This window comes from Oncorhynchus nerka, linkage group LG22 (genome assembly GCF_034236695.1).
Source record: "Oncorhynchus nerka isolate Pitt River linkage group LG22, Oner_Uvic_2.0, whole genome shotgun sequence".
Classification (NCBI taxonomy): Eukaryota; Metazoa; Chordata; class Actinopteri; order Salmoniformes; family Salmonidae; genus Oncorhynchus; species Oncorhynchus nerka.
In genome coordinates, this window is record NC_088417.1 from 90,427,509 (window position 1) to 90,444,262 (window position 16,754).

General features: G+C 40.2%; 1 protein-coding gene across 1 annotated transcript in view; it reads left to right on the top strand.

Moving 5' to 3' along the window:
- LOC115115946 (rab GTPase-activating protein 1-like) overlaps positions 1-16,754 on the top strand; it is a 159,991-nt gene that overhangs the window by 30,289 nt on the left and 112,948 nt on the right. The window contains 3 exon segments of the mRNA XM_065007562.1: positions 5,690-5,864; positions 9,623-9,676; positions 9,679-9,779. Of these exon segments, the coding sequence (XP_064863634.1) occupies positions 5,690-5,864; positions 9,623-9,676; positions 9,679-9,779 (330 nt within the window).

The following is a 16,754-nucleotide window of genomic DNA, read 5'->3' on the forward strand; positions in this document are numbered from 1 at the left end:
ATATAATATGTATGTAGTCTCTATATAGGCTGTATATAATATGTATGTAGTCTCTATATAGGCTGTATATAATATGTATGTAGTCTCTATATAATCTGTATGTAGTCTCTATATAGGCTGTATATAATCTGTATGTAGTCTCTATATAGGCTGTATATAATCTGTATGTAGTCTCTATATAGGCTGTATATAATCTGTATGTAGTCTCTATATAGGCTGTATATAATCTGTATGTAGTCTCTATATAGGCTGTATATAATATGTATGTAGTCTCTATATAATCTGTATGTAGTCTCTATATAGGCTGTATATAATCTGTATGTAGTCTCTATATAGTCTGTATGTAGTCTCTATATAGGCTGTATATAATCTGTATGTAGTCTCTATATAGGCTGTATATAATCTGTATGTAGTCTCTATATAGGCTGTATATAATATGTATGTAGTCTCTATATAGGCTGTATATAATCTGTAGTCTCTATATAGGCTGTATATAATCTGTATGTAGTCTCTATAGGCTGTATATAATCTGTATGTAGTCTCTATATAGGCTGTATATAATCTGTATGTAGTCTCTATAGGCTGTATATAATCTGTATATAATATGTATGTAGTCTCTATAGGCTGTATATAATCTGTATGTAGTCTCTATATAGGCTGTATATAATATGTATGTAGTCTCTATATAATCTGTATGTAGTCTCTATATAGGCTGTATATAATATGTATGTAGTCTCTATATAGTCTGTATGTAGTCTCTATATAGGCTGTATATAATATGTATGTAGTCTCTATATAGGCTGTATATAATATGTATGTAGTCTCTATATAGGCTGTATATAATATGTATGTAGTCTCTATAGGCTGTATATAATCTGTATGTAGTCTCTCTATAGTCTGTATGTAGTCTCTATATAGGCTGTATATAATCTGTGTATAATCTGTATGTAGTCTCTATATAGGCTGTATATAATATGTATGTAGTCTCTATATAGGCTGTATATAATCTGTATATAGTCTCTATATAGGCTGTATATAATATGTATGTAGTCTCTCTATAGTCTGTATGTAGTCTCTATATAGGCTGTATATAATCTGTATGTAGTCTCTATATAGGCTGTATATAATCTGTATGTAGTCTCTATATAGGCTGTATATAATCTGTATGTAGTCTCTATATAGGCTGTATATAATATGTATGTAGTCTCTATATAGGCTGTATATAATCTGTATGTAGTCTCTATATAGGCTGTATATAATATGTATGTAGTCTCTATATAGGCTGTATATAATCTGTATGTAGTCTCTATATAGGCTGTATATAATCTGTGTATAATCTGTATGTAGTCTCTATATAGGCTGTATATAATCTGTATGTAGTCTCTATATAGGCTGTATATAATCTGTATGTAGTGAGTATGTAGTCTCTATATAGGCTGTATATAATCTGTATCTAGTCTCTATATAGGCTGTATATAATCTGTATGTAGTCTCTATATAGGCTGTATATAATCTGTATGTAGTGAGTATGTAGTGTCTATATAGGCTGTATATAATCTGTATGTAGTGAGTATGTAGTGTCTATATAGGCTGTATATAATCTGTATGTAGTCTCTCTATAGTCTGTATATAATCTGTATGTAGTCTCTATATAGGCTGTATATAATATGTATGTAGTCTCTATATAGGCTGTATATAATCTGTATGTAGTCTCTATATAGGCTGTATATAATCTGTATGTAGTCTCTATATAGGCTGTATATAATCTGTATGTAGTGAGTGACACTTCTCTCACGTCACCCCGCTCCTCCGCTCTCTCCACTGGCTTCCAGTTGAAGCTCGCATCCGCTACAAGACCATGGTGCTTGCCTACGGAGCTGTGAGGGGAACGGCACCTCAGTACCTCCAGGCTCTGATCAGGCCCTACACCCAAACAAGGGCACTGCGTTCATCCACCTCTGGCCTGCTCGCCTCCCTACCACTGAGGAAGTACAGTTCCCGCTCAGCCCAGTCAAAACTGTTCGCTGCTCTGGCCCCCCAATGGTGGAACAAACTCCCTCACGACGCCAGGACAGCGGAGTCAATCACCACCTTCCGGAGACACCTGAAACCCCACCTCTTTAAGGAATACCTAGGATAGGATAAAGTAATCCTTCTCACCCTCCCCTAAAAGACCTAGATGCACTATTGTAAAGTGGCTGTTCCACTGGATGTCATAAGGTGAAAGCACCAATTTGTAAGTCGCTCTGGATAAGAGCGTCTGCTAAATGACTTAAATGTAAATGTAAATGTGAGTATGTAGTGTCTATATAGGCTGTATATAATATGTATGTAGTCTCTATATAGGCTGTATATAATATGTATGTAGTCTCTATATAGGCTGTATATAATATGTATGTAGTCTCTATATAGGCTGTATATAATCTGTATGTAGTGAGTATGTAGTGTCTATATAGGCTGTATATAATATGTATGTAGTGAGTATGTAGTGTCTATATAGGCTGTATATAATCTGTTTGTAGTCTCTATATAGGCTGTATATAATCTGTATGTAGTCTCTATATAGGCTGTATATAATCTGTATGTAGTCTGTATATAGTCTGTATATAATCTGTATATAATCTGTATGTAGTCTCTATATAGGCTGTATATAATATGTATGTAGTCTCTCTATAGGCTGTATATAATCTGTATGTAGTCTCTATATAGGCTGTATATAATCTGTATGTAGTCTCTATATAGGCTGTATATAATCTGTATGTAGTCTCTATATAGGCTGTATATAATATGTATGTAGTCTCTATATAGGCTGTATATAATCTGTATGTAGTCTCTATATAGGCTGTATATAATATGTATGTAGTCTCTATATAGGCTGTATATAATCTGTATGTAGTCTCTATATAGGCTGTATATAATCTGTATGTAGTCTGTATGTAGTCTCTATATAGGCTGTATATAATCTGTATGTAGTGAGTATGTAGTCTCTATATAGGCTGTATATAATCTGTATGTAGTGAGTATGTAGTGTCTATATAGGCTGTATATAATCTGTATGTAGTGAGTATGTAGTCTCTATATAGGCTGTATATAATCTGTATGTAGTCTCTCTATAGTCTGTATGTAGTCTCTATATAGGCTGTATATAATCTGTATGTAGTCTCTATATAGGCTGTATATAATCTGTATGTAGTCTCCATATAGGCTGTATATAATCTGTATGTAGTCTCTATATAGGCTGTATATAATCTGTATGTAGTGAGTGACACTTCTCTCACGTCACCCCGCTCCTCCGCTCTCTCCACTGGCTTCCAGTTGAAGCTCTCTATCCGCTATAAGACCATGGTGCTTGCCTACGGAGCTGTGAGGGGAACGGCACCTCAGTACCTCCAGGCTCTGATCAGGCCCTACACCCAAACAAGGGCACTGCGTTCATCCACCTCTGGCCTGCTTGTGGCCTCCCTACCACTGAGGAAGTACAGTTCCCGCTCAGCCCAGTCAAAACTGTTCGCTGCTCTGGCCCCCAATGGTGGAACAAACTCCCTCACGACGCCAGGACAGCGGAGTCAATCACCACCTTCCGGAGACACCTGAAACCCCACCTCTTTAAGGAATACCTAGGATAGGATAAAGTAATCCTTCTCACTGCCCCCCCCCTTAAAAGACCTAGATGCACTATTGTAAAGTGGCTGTTCCACTGGATGTCATAAGGTGAAAGCACCAATATGTAAGTCGCTCTGGATAAGAGCGTCTGCTAAATGACTTAAATGTAAATGTAAATGTGAGTATGTAGTGTCTATATAGGCTGTATATAATATGTATGTAGTGAGTATGTAGTGTCTATATAGGCTGTATATAATATGTATGTAGTGAGTATGTAGTGTCTATATAGGCTGTATGTAGTCTATATAATCTGTATGTAGTCTCTATATAGGCTGTATATAATCTGTATCTAGTCTCTATATAGGCTGTATATAATATGTATGTAGTCTCTATATAGGCTGTATATAATATGTATGTAGTCTCTATATAGGCTGTATATAATCTGTATGTAGTGAATGTAGTGTCTATATAGGCTGTATATACCCCTAGTCTCTATATAGGCTGTATATAATATGTATGTAGTCTATGTAGTGTCTATATAGGCTGTATATCTATATAATCTGTATATCTCTATATAGGCTGTATATAATCTGTATCTAGTCTCTATATAGGCTGTATATAATCTGTATGTAGTCTCTATATAGGCTGTATATAATCTGTATCTAGTCCCTCTATATCTATATTGGTGTCTGGCTGTATATAATATGTATGTAGTGATCTGTAGTGTCTATATCTCTATATTGGTCTCTATATAGGCTGTATATATCTCTACCCTGTCTATCTGTATGTAGTCCCTCTATATAGGCTGTATATAATATGCTTCTCTGTAGTCTGTATGTAGTCTCTCTCTGTATATTATCTGTATGTAGTCTCTCCACCCCTTCCCTGTATATAATCTGTATGTAGTTCTCTAGTGTCTATAGGCTGTATATAATCTGTATGTAGTCTCTATATAGGCTGTATATTATCTGTATGTAGTCTCTATATTGGCTGTATATAATATGTATCTAGTCTCTCTATACCTGTATATAATCTGTTTGTAGTCTCTATAGGCTGTATATAATCTGTATCTAGTCTCTATATAGGCTGTATATAATCTGTATCTAGTCTCTATATAGGCTGTATATAATCTGTATCTAGTCTCTCTATAGGCTGTATATAATCTCTCTAGGCTGTATATAATCTATGTCTCTATATAGGCTGTATATAATCTGTTTGTAGTCTCTCTATAGGCTGTATATAATCTGTATGTAGTCTCTATAGGCTGTATATCTGTAAGTCTGTATATAATCTGTATCTAGTCTCTATATAGGCTGTATATAATATAATATAGTATATGTAGTCTCTATATAGGCTGTATATAATCTGTATTCTAGTCTCTATATTGGCTGTAGATATAGACTGTATGTAGTCTCTATATAGGCTGTATATAATCTGTATGTAGATAAGGCTGTATATAATCTGTTTGTAGTCTCTCTATATAGGCTGTATATAATCTGTTTGTATGTAGTCTCTATAGGCTGTATATAATCTGTTTGTAGTCTCTATATAGGCTGTATATAATCTGTATGTAGTCTCTATATAGGCTGTATATAATATGTATGTTTGTGTCTCTACTGGTATATAATCTGTATCTAGTCTCTAATCTGTATATAATCTGTATGTAGTCTAGTCTCTATATAGGCTGTATATAATGTGTATGTAGTCTCTATGATCTGTATATAAATATGTAGTCTCTAGGCTGTATATAATTTGTAGGAGTCTCTATATCTGTATATTATCTGTATATAATATGTATGTAGTCTCTATATAGGCATATGTATATAATATGTATGTAGTCTCTATATTGGCTGTATATAATCTGTATGTAGTCTCTATAACTTACAAAAGTATATAATCTGTATTGGTGATTTTATGTAGTGTCTATATAGGCTGTATATAATCTGTTTGTAGTCTCTATATAGGCTGTATGTAGTCTGTATGTATTCTCTATATAGGCTCTATATAATCTGTGTATCATATTGTACTTTTACCAATTAACTTTGAACTATAACAGCCATAACCTTACCTGCCTGTTTCTCTGCAGGTTGCTGGACCCCCAGACAAGCACAGAGATAGCCAGTTACCCCATCTACAAGATCATGTTCTGTGTGCGTGGTCATGACGGCACTCCTGAGACTGACTGCTTTGCCTTCACAGAGAGCCACTACAACGCAGAGATCTTCCGTATACATGTCTTCCGCTGTGAGATCCAAGAGGCGGTGAGGACACACACACATGGATGAACACACACACACACACACACACACACACACACACACACACACACACACACACACACACACACACACACACACACACACACACACACAGAGATTCGGGGATGGTGACAGACTGAGACATCAACACTTGCACATAGCCTTTACAAAAGCCCAGTGGTAAGTAATTCACTTTCAGTGATTGAGTTGTTTAGCTCCATGTTGCCTTGGTCTTCCTTCGCCAAACTACACTTCCGTACACATTTAACTGCAGTATAAATCATGAACTGCAGGGGGAGCCAGAGTTCCTACCCTTTTTCACAGTACCAGATTCTTACCTCTGACAGCACTTTTCTCATGCTGCCCACACACAATGCCCAAACATTCATGTTGAGAGGACATATCTCTCCCTGTCAGCTGTTTGGTTGATTCTTTCCTCTCTCTACCCCCTCTCTCTCTATCTATCTCTATCTACCTTTCTCTCTATCCCTCTCTCTTTCTCTCTAGAGACCCCCCCCTCCCTCTCTCTACCCCTCCCCCTCCTTCTCTCTACCATCCTCCCTCTCTCTCTCTCTTTCTCGCTATCTCTTCTCTATCCCTCCCTCTCTCTCTCTCTTATCTCTCTCTCTCTAAAATCCCTTCTCTCTCTCTTTCGAAATATAAAATAAACTCATTTTTCTACCCCTCTCTCCTCTCTACTTCTCTCTCCCTCTCTCTGGGAGCCCCTCTCTCTACTTCTCTCTACCCCTATCTCCCTCTCTCTACCCCTCTCCTCTATCTACCCTCTCTCTCTCTGCTTCTCTCTATACCCCTCTCTCTCTCTCTACTTCTCTACCCCCTCCCCTCCCTCTCTCCACCCCTCTCCCTCTATCTACCCTCCTCTCTGCTGCTGGTCTCTGCTTCTCTCTCTACCCCTCTCTGTCTCTCAGCCTTCCCAGGTGGCTCTACCAGCCTCCTTTCTACCCTTGCTCTGTCTTCTCTACTTCTCTCTTTCTACTTCTCTCTCTACCCCTCCCTCTCTGACCACTAACATTGTCTCTCTCTACTTCTCTCTTTCTACTTCTCTCTGTGGACCCCTCCCTCTCTACCCTCTTCTCTCTCTGACTTCTCTCTGTATACTTCTCTCTGGACCCCTCCCCTCCCTCTCTAAAAGGTCTCTCTCTCTCTACTTCTCTCTCTCTACTTCTCTCTACCCCTCCCCCTCCCTCTCTACCCTCTCTCTCTCTCTACTTCTCTCTTTCTACTTCTCTCTCTACCCCTCTCTCGCTACCGCCCAATAATACAATAGAAAAAAGAATCTATATACCTCTCAATTCAATTCAAAGGGCTTAGAATAGACAATAGACAATAAACAAAAGGGAAATAAACAAGGGAAACATTAGTAAACATTACACTCACAAAAGTTGTAAAATAATATAGACATTTCAATTGTTATATTATTGGCTTTGTACAGTGTGCATATAGTTGAAGTATGAAAGGGAAAATAAATAAACAGATGAATATTGGTTGTATTTACAATGTTGTTTGTGTTCTACTGGTTGCCCTTTTCTCATGGCAACGGGCCACAAATCTTGCTGCTGTGATGACACACTACGGTATTTTGCCAAACAGATATAGGAGTTTATCAATGTTTATTTGTTTTCAAATTCTTTGTGGGTCTGTGTGATCTGTGGGAAATATGTGTCTCTAACGTGGTCATACATTTAGCAGGAGGTTAGGAAGTACAGCTCAGTTTCCACCTAATTTTTCTCGGGCAGTGTGCACATAGGCACATGTGCTCATATAAATATCTTGGAATTTTAATTGATGACGGCCTCTCTTTTAAATTGCATATTCAACAACTTACAAAAATATTGAAGCTGAAATTGGGATTTTATTTTAGGAATAAGGCCTGTTTTTCTTTTGAAGCCAGAAGGAGGCTAGTATCAGCTACAGTTATGCCTTTACTTGACTATGGGGATATTTCATATATGAATTCTTCCCCTCAGTGTTTGAGATCAATTGACACCCTTTACCATGGCACTTTGAGATATATTTTAAACTGCAAAACCCTTACGCACCACTGCACTTTGTATACCAGGGTTGGCTGCCTTCTCTAGTCACTCGTAGGCTCAGGCACTGTTTACAAAGCCATTTTGGGTTTACTACCTTTTTATTTGGGCATTTTTATTGTTCAGAAATGTGGTGGGTACTCTCTTCGTTCGCTGGACTTTATCCTGCTAACTGTTCCAAATGTCCGAACTGAATTTGGTAAAAGGGCTTTTATGTACTCTGCGCCCTCGTCTTGGAACGCCTTACAAAACACTTTTAGACTGGAAGAACTTGTCCCGATTGGTATTTTTAAATCACTGATGAATGATCTTGAGACTGATTCCCTGACCTGTCAGTGTTTTTAATTTGTTGTTTTTGATTTTGTTATACTCTTGTGAATTATATGGGTTTTTACTAGATTACTTGTAGTTTGTCATGTTGTTCGTCTATAATTTTTGTCATGACTTGGTGCTGCCTATCTTGGCCAGGACGCTCTTGAAAAAGAGATTTTAAATCTCAATGAGCCCTTCCTGGTTAAATAAAGGTTCAATAAATAGGCAGACATGGCTCTCGAGAGAAGACAGGCTATGGCCTCTCTCTCAATAGCAAGGCTATGCTCACTGAGTCTGTACATAATCATGGATTTTCTTAATTTGGGGTCAGTCACAGTGGTCAGGTATTCTGCCACTGTGTACTCTCTGTTTTAGGGCCAGACATCTGCATTGCTTGCTGTTTGGGGGTTTAGGCTGGGTTTGTGTATAACACTTTGTGACATCGGCTGATGTATAAAGGGCTTTATAAATACATTTGATTGAGATAGCGTTCCAATTTGTTTAGTTGTTTGGTTGATTCTTTCCCGTGTGTCAAATAGTTCTCTTTTTGCTTTCTCATAATTTGGTTGGATCTAAATGTGTTACTGTCCTGGGTAGAGATGGGTATCGTTAACATTTTAACGGTATTACTACTCTTACCGATACTGCTTATCCATCCGGTACTTTAACAGTATTCTTTCGGTTATTTTTTACGAAAAACCCCAAAACAAATGAAGAACAGAATTAACATGGCTTTATTTTCTGAAATATAAAATAAACAATTATTTACAGCAAAAGAAACGGTCATGTTTTGATCGAATCACTATTATATACTAGGTTGTGATGATGGGGTTGGGAGCCAGGCCTTTCTAGAGTTCAACCTCAAGGTCAACACGCTCGGTGAGGGACGAGGTGTCCTGTTGGATCGTCAACCTCAACTCCCTGTCCTCCTCTGAGAACAGCTCCTCCAAGGCACTCCTTGTTTTGTACAATGGAGGGACTGTCTGATACATTAGGGTTCATCTCCTTCAATTACTCCTCCTGTTGCTGGGTGCTCTGTGTCTGTCTGGATGGTACATTAGGCTCATCTCAACAGTTGGTACTTAGGGTTCAGCCTGTCCCAGGTGGCGTCACTCACCAGCCTCCCTTTAACTCTGGGGTCCATTGCTGTGTCTTCATGCAGGAAGGATTGACAGGGCCTCCACTGAAACACACCAAATCACACACACACACACACTACATACAGAGAGAGAATTTAGCTCAGCCCTATCTATGAAACTCTATCATGTCTCCCAATGACTGAACAACGCTCTAGGACTCTAATGGTGTGTGTATGTCACTGATATTCCATCCCTGTGTGTGTGTGTGGTGTGGTGTGTGTGTGTGTGTGTGTGTGGTGTGTGTGTGTGAACTCCACAGGTCAGCAGGATACTGTACAGCTTTGCCACAGCCTTTAGGCGGTCCGCCAAGAAGACGCTCCTCTGGGCTTGGCTCCGCCCCTGACGCCAGACAGCGACGTCTTCACCTTCACCGTCAGTCTAGAGATCAAGGAGGATGATGGGAAAGGGACCTTTAGGTATGGTGCATCGCAACCATGCCATTCATCTTATCAATCTGTACTCTAGAGTCATTGTCCTTAGTCTCTACGTGTGGTATGGTACATTAGGGTTCATCGTGGACTGGATGGTACATTAGGGTTCATCGTGGACTGGATGGTACATTAGGGTTCATCGTGGACTGGATGGTACATTAGGGTTCATCGTGGACTGGATGGTACATTAGGGTTCATTGTGGACTGGATTAGGGTTCATCGTACTGGATTACATTAGGTTCATCGTGGACTGGATGGTACATTAGGGTTCCATCGTGGACTGGATGATACATTAGGGACATTAGGATTCATTAGGGTTCATGTGGACTGGATGGTACATTAGGGTTCATTGTGGACTGGATGATACATTAAGGTTCATCGTGGACTGGATGGTACATTAGGGTTCATCGTGGACTGTATGATAAATGTGGGTTTATCGTGGACTGGATGGTACATTAGGGTTCATCGTGGACTGGATGGTACATTAGGGTTCATCATGGACTGGATGGTACATTATATTTCATAATGGACTGGCTGGTACATTAGGATTCATTGTGGACTGGATGGTACATTATGGTTAATCGTGGACTGGATGATACATTAGGGTTCATTGTGGACTGGATGATACATTAGGGTTCATCGTGGACTGGATGGTACATTAGGGTTCATCGTGGACTGGATGATACATTAGGGTTCATCGTGGACTGGATGGTACATTAGGGTTCATCGTGGACTGGATAAATGTGGGTTTATCGTGGACTGGATGGTACATTAGGATTCATCATGGACTGGATGGTACATTATATTTCATAATGGACTGGCTGGTACATTAGGATTCATTGTGGACTGGATGGTACATTATGGTTAATCGTGGACTGGATGATACATTAGGGTTCATTGTGGACTGGATGATACATTAGGGTTCATCGTGGACTGGATGGTACATTAGGGTTCATCGTGAACTGGATGGTACATTAGGGTTCATCGTGGACTGGATGGTACATTAGGGTTCATCGTAGACTGGATGGTACATTTAGGGTTCATTGTGGACTGGATGGTACATTATGGTTCATCGTGGACTGGATGATACATTAGGGTTCATCGTGGACTGGATGGTACATTAGGGTTCATTGTGGACTGGATGATACATTAGGGTTCATCGTGGACTGGATGGTACATTAGGGTTCATCGTGGACTGGATGGTACATTAGGGTTCATCGTGGACTGGATGGTACATTAGGGTTCATCGTGGACTGGATGGTACATTATATTTCATAATGGACTGGCTGGTACATTAGGATTCATTGTGGACTGGATGGTACATGAGGGTTCATCATGGACTGGATAAATGTGGGTTTATCGTGGACTGGATGGTACATTAGGATTCATCGTGGACTGGATGGTACATTAGGGTTCATCGTGGACTGGATAAATGTGGGTTTATCGTGGACTGGATGGTACATTAGGATTCATTATGGACTGGATGGTACATTAGGGTTCATCATGGACTGGATGGTACATTATATTTCATAATGGACTGGATGGTACATTAGGATTCATCATGGACTGGATGATACATTAGGGTTCATCGTTGACTGGATGGTACATTAGGGTTCATCGTGGACTGGATGGTACATTAGGGTTCATCATGGACTGGATGGTACATTATATTTCATAATGGTCTGGATGGTACATTAGGGTTCATCGTGGACTGGATGGTACATTAGGGTTCATCATGGACTGGATGGTACATTATATTTCATAATGGTCTGGATGGTACATTAGGGTTCATCGTGGACTGGATGGTACATTAGGGTTCATCGTGGACTGTGATAAATGTGGGTTTATCGTGGACTGGATGGTACATTAGGATTCATCGTGGACTGTTTGATAAATGTGTTTTTTTTGTGGACTGGATGGTACATTAGGGTTCATCGTGGACTGTATGATCAATGTGGGTTTATCAGACAATTCCTTCGACTTCATGGCTTGGTTTTTGCTCTGACATGCACCGTCATCTGTGGGACCTATAGACAGGTGTGTGACTTTCCAAATCATGTCCAATCAATTGAATTTACCACAGTTGGACTCCAATGAAGTTGTAGAAACATCTCAAAGCTGATCAATGGAAACAGGATGCACCTGAGCTCAATTTTGAGGCATTGCTTTGTAATTATGGGGTATTGTGTGTAGATTGCTGCAGATGTATTTGAGTTTTTTTTTGCCATTCTTATAGTTAAAGCTGTAATGTAACAAAATACTTTCCGAAGGGACTGTACTAGAGGTCGACGGATTAATCGGAATGGACGATTAATTAGGGCCGATTTTAAATTTTCATAACAATTGGAAAACAGTATTTTTGGGCGCCGGTGTGCCGATTTTAAATGTTTTTAGATTTATTCTTTATACCTTTTATATAACTAGGCAAGTCAGTTAACCTCTCTAGGGTAGGTGAGACCCTAACGTCCCACCAGGCCAATATCCGGTGAAACTGCAGAGAGCTAACATTCTAAATACACCATTTGTTATAGTAAACATTCTTGTAAATACATGAATCTTACATCATTTAAAAGATGAACGTCTTGTTTATCCAGTCAGATTTCAAGAAGCCGTTACTGCGAAAGCAAACATGCTATTCTCTGGGGACGGCGCCACGCACACACAAGTATTACTAGCATTTTCCAGCCAAGCATTGGCGTCATGAAAGTCCAAAATAAAAATCAAATAATAACAAATGAAATAAATCGCTTACCATTGAAGATGCCAAGCGTCCTAACTACACAGTGAATGTTCGTTTTGTTTGATAAAATGTATTTTTATAGCCAAACACGAAACATTTGTAAACAGCTTGCGTCGTGATTTCCGTCTCATTCAACTTTGGACGATGCGTTCGTGGTAATTACACACACTAAACAAACGTTTATCCAGTCATGGTTTCATTGCTATCCTCTGATTGTTACTAACACAACCATACTTGATGGTTCTTTTCCGTATTGACCGAAACAAAACGAAACAAACAAACAAACAAAACGATTTGAAGACACCAATCAATGACATCATTGCGCACCAATGGTAGGACCGGTCTATCGTTGATTGACTGTATTTTGGCCCAATGACCACTGATCATCTTGAAATATAGCTTGGAAGATTGCCAATGAGCTGAGGTAAACGGCAATATGTAATGGTTATACGTTTGAAGACCAGCCTTTGTCGTAAACTCTGGCGTAAAAGAGGTTCATTCGACATTGTAAATCCTACTTGACAGAGCCACGGGTGTTACGCATAGCAGTACATATTCAATAGCATTTTCAACAAGTTTATATATTTAAAATATGGCGAATAAATCAGGAAAAGCTAAAACAAAGTCTAGATATACAGATTTAACCCAAATTATAGAGGAAATAGATAGGTACAGAGAGACCGAGTTGCTTCAGGAAGATGAATCTTTCAGCGAAGCTAGTTTTGACTCCCAGGCGGAAGACATGTTTCTTTATGGCGAGGATGCCATGCTGGATTGGTAAGTTCTAATGTCATTGTTTGAAATTAATAATATCAAATATGATTCTATTGAGATTTTTAAAAAGATTTTCTTATTTTATTTGCAATATATACAAATATAATCTGTAATGAAATGTGTAAAGTACACATTGGCTATACTGTGTGTGTGTGTGTGTGATATATATTTTTAACATTTATTTTACATAAACATGGAATGGAACAGCCCTTCACCACTTCACCTCACCATGATTATATTCCATGTACTTGTTGATACAGGGCTCATGTATTATATTAAGTTAAAATATGTGTTCATTCAGTATTGTTGTAATTGTCATTACAAATAAATTAAATAAAAACCAGCCGATTAATCGGTATCGGGTTTTCTGGTCCCCCAATAATCGGTATCGGTATCGGCGTTGAAAAATCATAATCGGTCGACCTCTACACTGTACTGTATATTACATTAGAACATTTTAGAACGTCACTGGCCTCATTCTCTCGTCTATTTGTTGCTTATTTACAAGGTTATTTCCCCCTCTCAAACCACACCAGTAACTGAATTAGTTTTACTGAAATGTATGGCATTCAATCTCACTCCCTGAAAGAAATATGCCCCTTAAGTGAACAAGGAAATGACAAAAATAGAAATGTCTATTTTTTTCTTCTTTTCGAGTTCTTTCTTAGAAGTGTAGACATGCTTCCACTAATTTATCACCCTGAGCAGCAGCCTGGCCGTCTCTGCTCTGATACCCTGGTTTCACAAAGAGGCTTATTCACCAGCGGAGTGACACTGGCCCAGGCCAACACACAGACACATTCTAGGATAGGAATCATCACTACTGGACCGGAGATCAGACAGCCTGGTTCTGCTCATCAGACAGCCTGGTTCTGCTCATCAGACAGCCTGGTTCTGCTCATCAGACAGCCTGGTTCTGCTCATCAGACAGCCTGGTTCTGCTCATCAGACAGCCTGGTTCTGCTCATCAGACAGCCTGGTTCTGCTCATCAGACAGCCTGGTTCTGCTCATCAGACAGCCTGGTTCTGCTCATCACAGCCTGGTTCTGCTCATTAGACAGCCTGGTTCTGCTCATTTAGACAGCCTGGTTCTGCAGCCTGGTTCTGCTATTTAGACAGCCTGGTTCTGCTATTTAGACAGCCTGGTTCTGCTCATCAGATAGCCTGGTTCTGCTCATCAGACAGCCTGGTTCTGCTCATTAGACAGCCTGGTTCTGCTCATTAGACAGCCTGGTTCTGCTCATTAGACAGCCTGGTTCTGCTCATTAGACAGCCTGGTTCTGCTCATTAGACAGCCTGGTTCTGCTCATTAGACAGCCTGGTTCTGCTCATCAGACAGCCTTGTTCTGCTCACCAGACAGCCTGGTTCTGCTCACCAGACAGCCTGGTTTTTGCTCATCAGACAGCCTGGTTCTGCTCATCAGACAGCCTGGTTCTGCTCATTAGACAGCCTGGTTCTGCTCATTAGACAGCCTGGTTCTGCTCATCAGACAGCCTGGTTCTGCTCATCAGACAGCCTGGTTCTGCTCATTAGACAGCCTGGTTTTGCTCATCAGACAGCCTGGTTCTGCTCATTAGACAGCCTGGTTCTGCTCATTAGACAGCCTGGTTCTGCTCATTAGACAGCCTGGTTCTGCTCATTAGACAGCCTGGTTCTGCTCATTAGACAGCCTGGTTCTGCTCATCAGACAGCCTGGTTCTGCTCATCAGACAGCCTTGTTCTGCTCACCAGACAGCCTGGTTCTGCTCACCAGACAGCCTCGTTTTTGCTCATCAGACAGCCTGTTTTTGCTCATCAGACAGCCTGGTTCTGCTCATCAGACAGCCTGGTTCTGCTCATCAGACAGCCTGGTTCTTGCTCATCAGACAGACAGAGAGGATAGTCACTGACTGTCACAGGGTGACTCTAGACATGCCTGCTTGGAATGGAAAGGGACTGCGGATGCTCTTCAGGCAGGCATAGGTCCTATTATTAGTCAGCTCTGAGCTGGGTTTTATTTATTTTTTGGATGAGAGCAGGATCTGGTCTCTAGAACTAATGGCTTCTCCTCCAAGGCTCTGTCTCAATTGCCTAAAAATGTGTCCTGTCCTCCTCTCCTCCCTGTCATTGTCTACAGTGTCTTCCTGTCCTCCCCTTCTCCTCATCATCTGCACTGATTGGTGGAGGCTCGTCAGTTCTCTCAGATCAGAGTGATGGAGGAGAGGACAGGGGCCGTATGTATCAAGTGTCTCAGGGTAGGATTGTGATATAAAAGGCTAACCTGATCCTGGATCAACACTCCTTCTCTTAAAACATACTGCCCCCGCTTTTTATGTCAATTAAGACATAGTCCTAAATCTAACCCGTCCTTCTCAGGCTCTGACATAGTCCTAAATCTAACCCTTCCTTCTCAGGCTCTGACATAGCCCTAAATCTAACCCTTCCTTCTCAGGCTCTGACATAGCCCTAAATCTAACCCGTCCTTCTCAGGCTCTGACATAGCCCTAAATCTAACCTTCTCAGGCTCTGACATAGCCCTTCTCCTTCTCAGGCTCTGACATAGCCCTAAATCTAACCCGTCCTTCTAAGGCTCTGACATAGCCCTAAATCTAACCTGTCCTTCTCAGGCTCTGACATAGCCCTAAATCTAACCTGTCCTTCTCCTCAGGCTCTGATGGGGGTTGTTTCCAATTCCCACCAAACAAGTCACTTCCCTTAGCTCACAAATAGCCAAATACTACACTGGTTGTTTTGAAAACATAAAAGTCCCATTGCTTATTTTTAGACGGGCATATTTCCTCCTCATTAAGCCTTGGGTTGCTTGTTTGTGGAATGCTGAGATCTAAGAGCAGCGTTCACACGCTAGCTAGTAATACGCAAGTAATTACCATGTTAAGCTCCAGGAATTCCAGAACAGACACTACAACTACAGTACTCAGCAAATATGCAAAGATTGTAAAAAATATTGTCGAGTGTGAAGAGCTGAAATGATCCTTCTTAAGGAACTTTGACTGTCTTACCGTTCAGTCTTCACCCTCTAATAATGGTGTTCATTAGCAAATGTATTGGTTTTGTTAAACGTGTATTTACAGAATTACTCTTAGACCGGTTGACACTGTTTTTATTTTGCAGACTATCTTACTGTATTTACGATCTCACATGATCATAGCTCCCGTGTGGGGTATCTAAAAGCATGTTTGTGCTGTGTTAGTGCCTGAAGTGTGTGCTGTGTTAGTGCCTGAAGTGTGTGCTGTGTTAGTGCCTGAAGTGTGTGCTGTGTTAGTGCCTGAAGTGTGTGCTGTGTTAGTGCCTGAAGTGTGTGCTGTGTTAGTGCCTGAAGTGTGTGCTGTGTTAGTGCCTGAAGTGTGTGCTGTGTTAGTGCCTGAAGTGTGTGCTGTGTTAGTGCCTGAAGTGTGTGCTGTGGAAATTCTTTGTGATTTGTGTACTATATTTTGGGTGGAGGAGT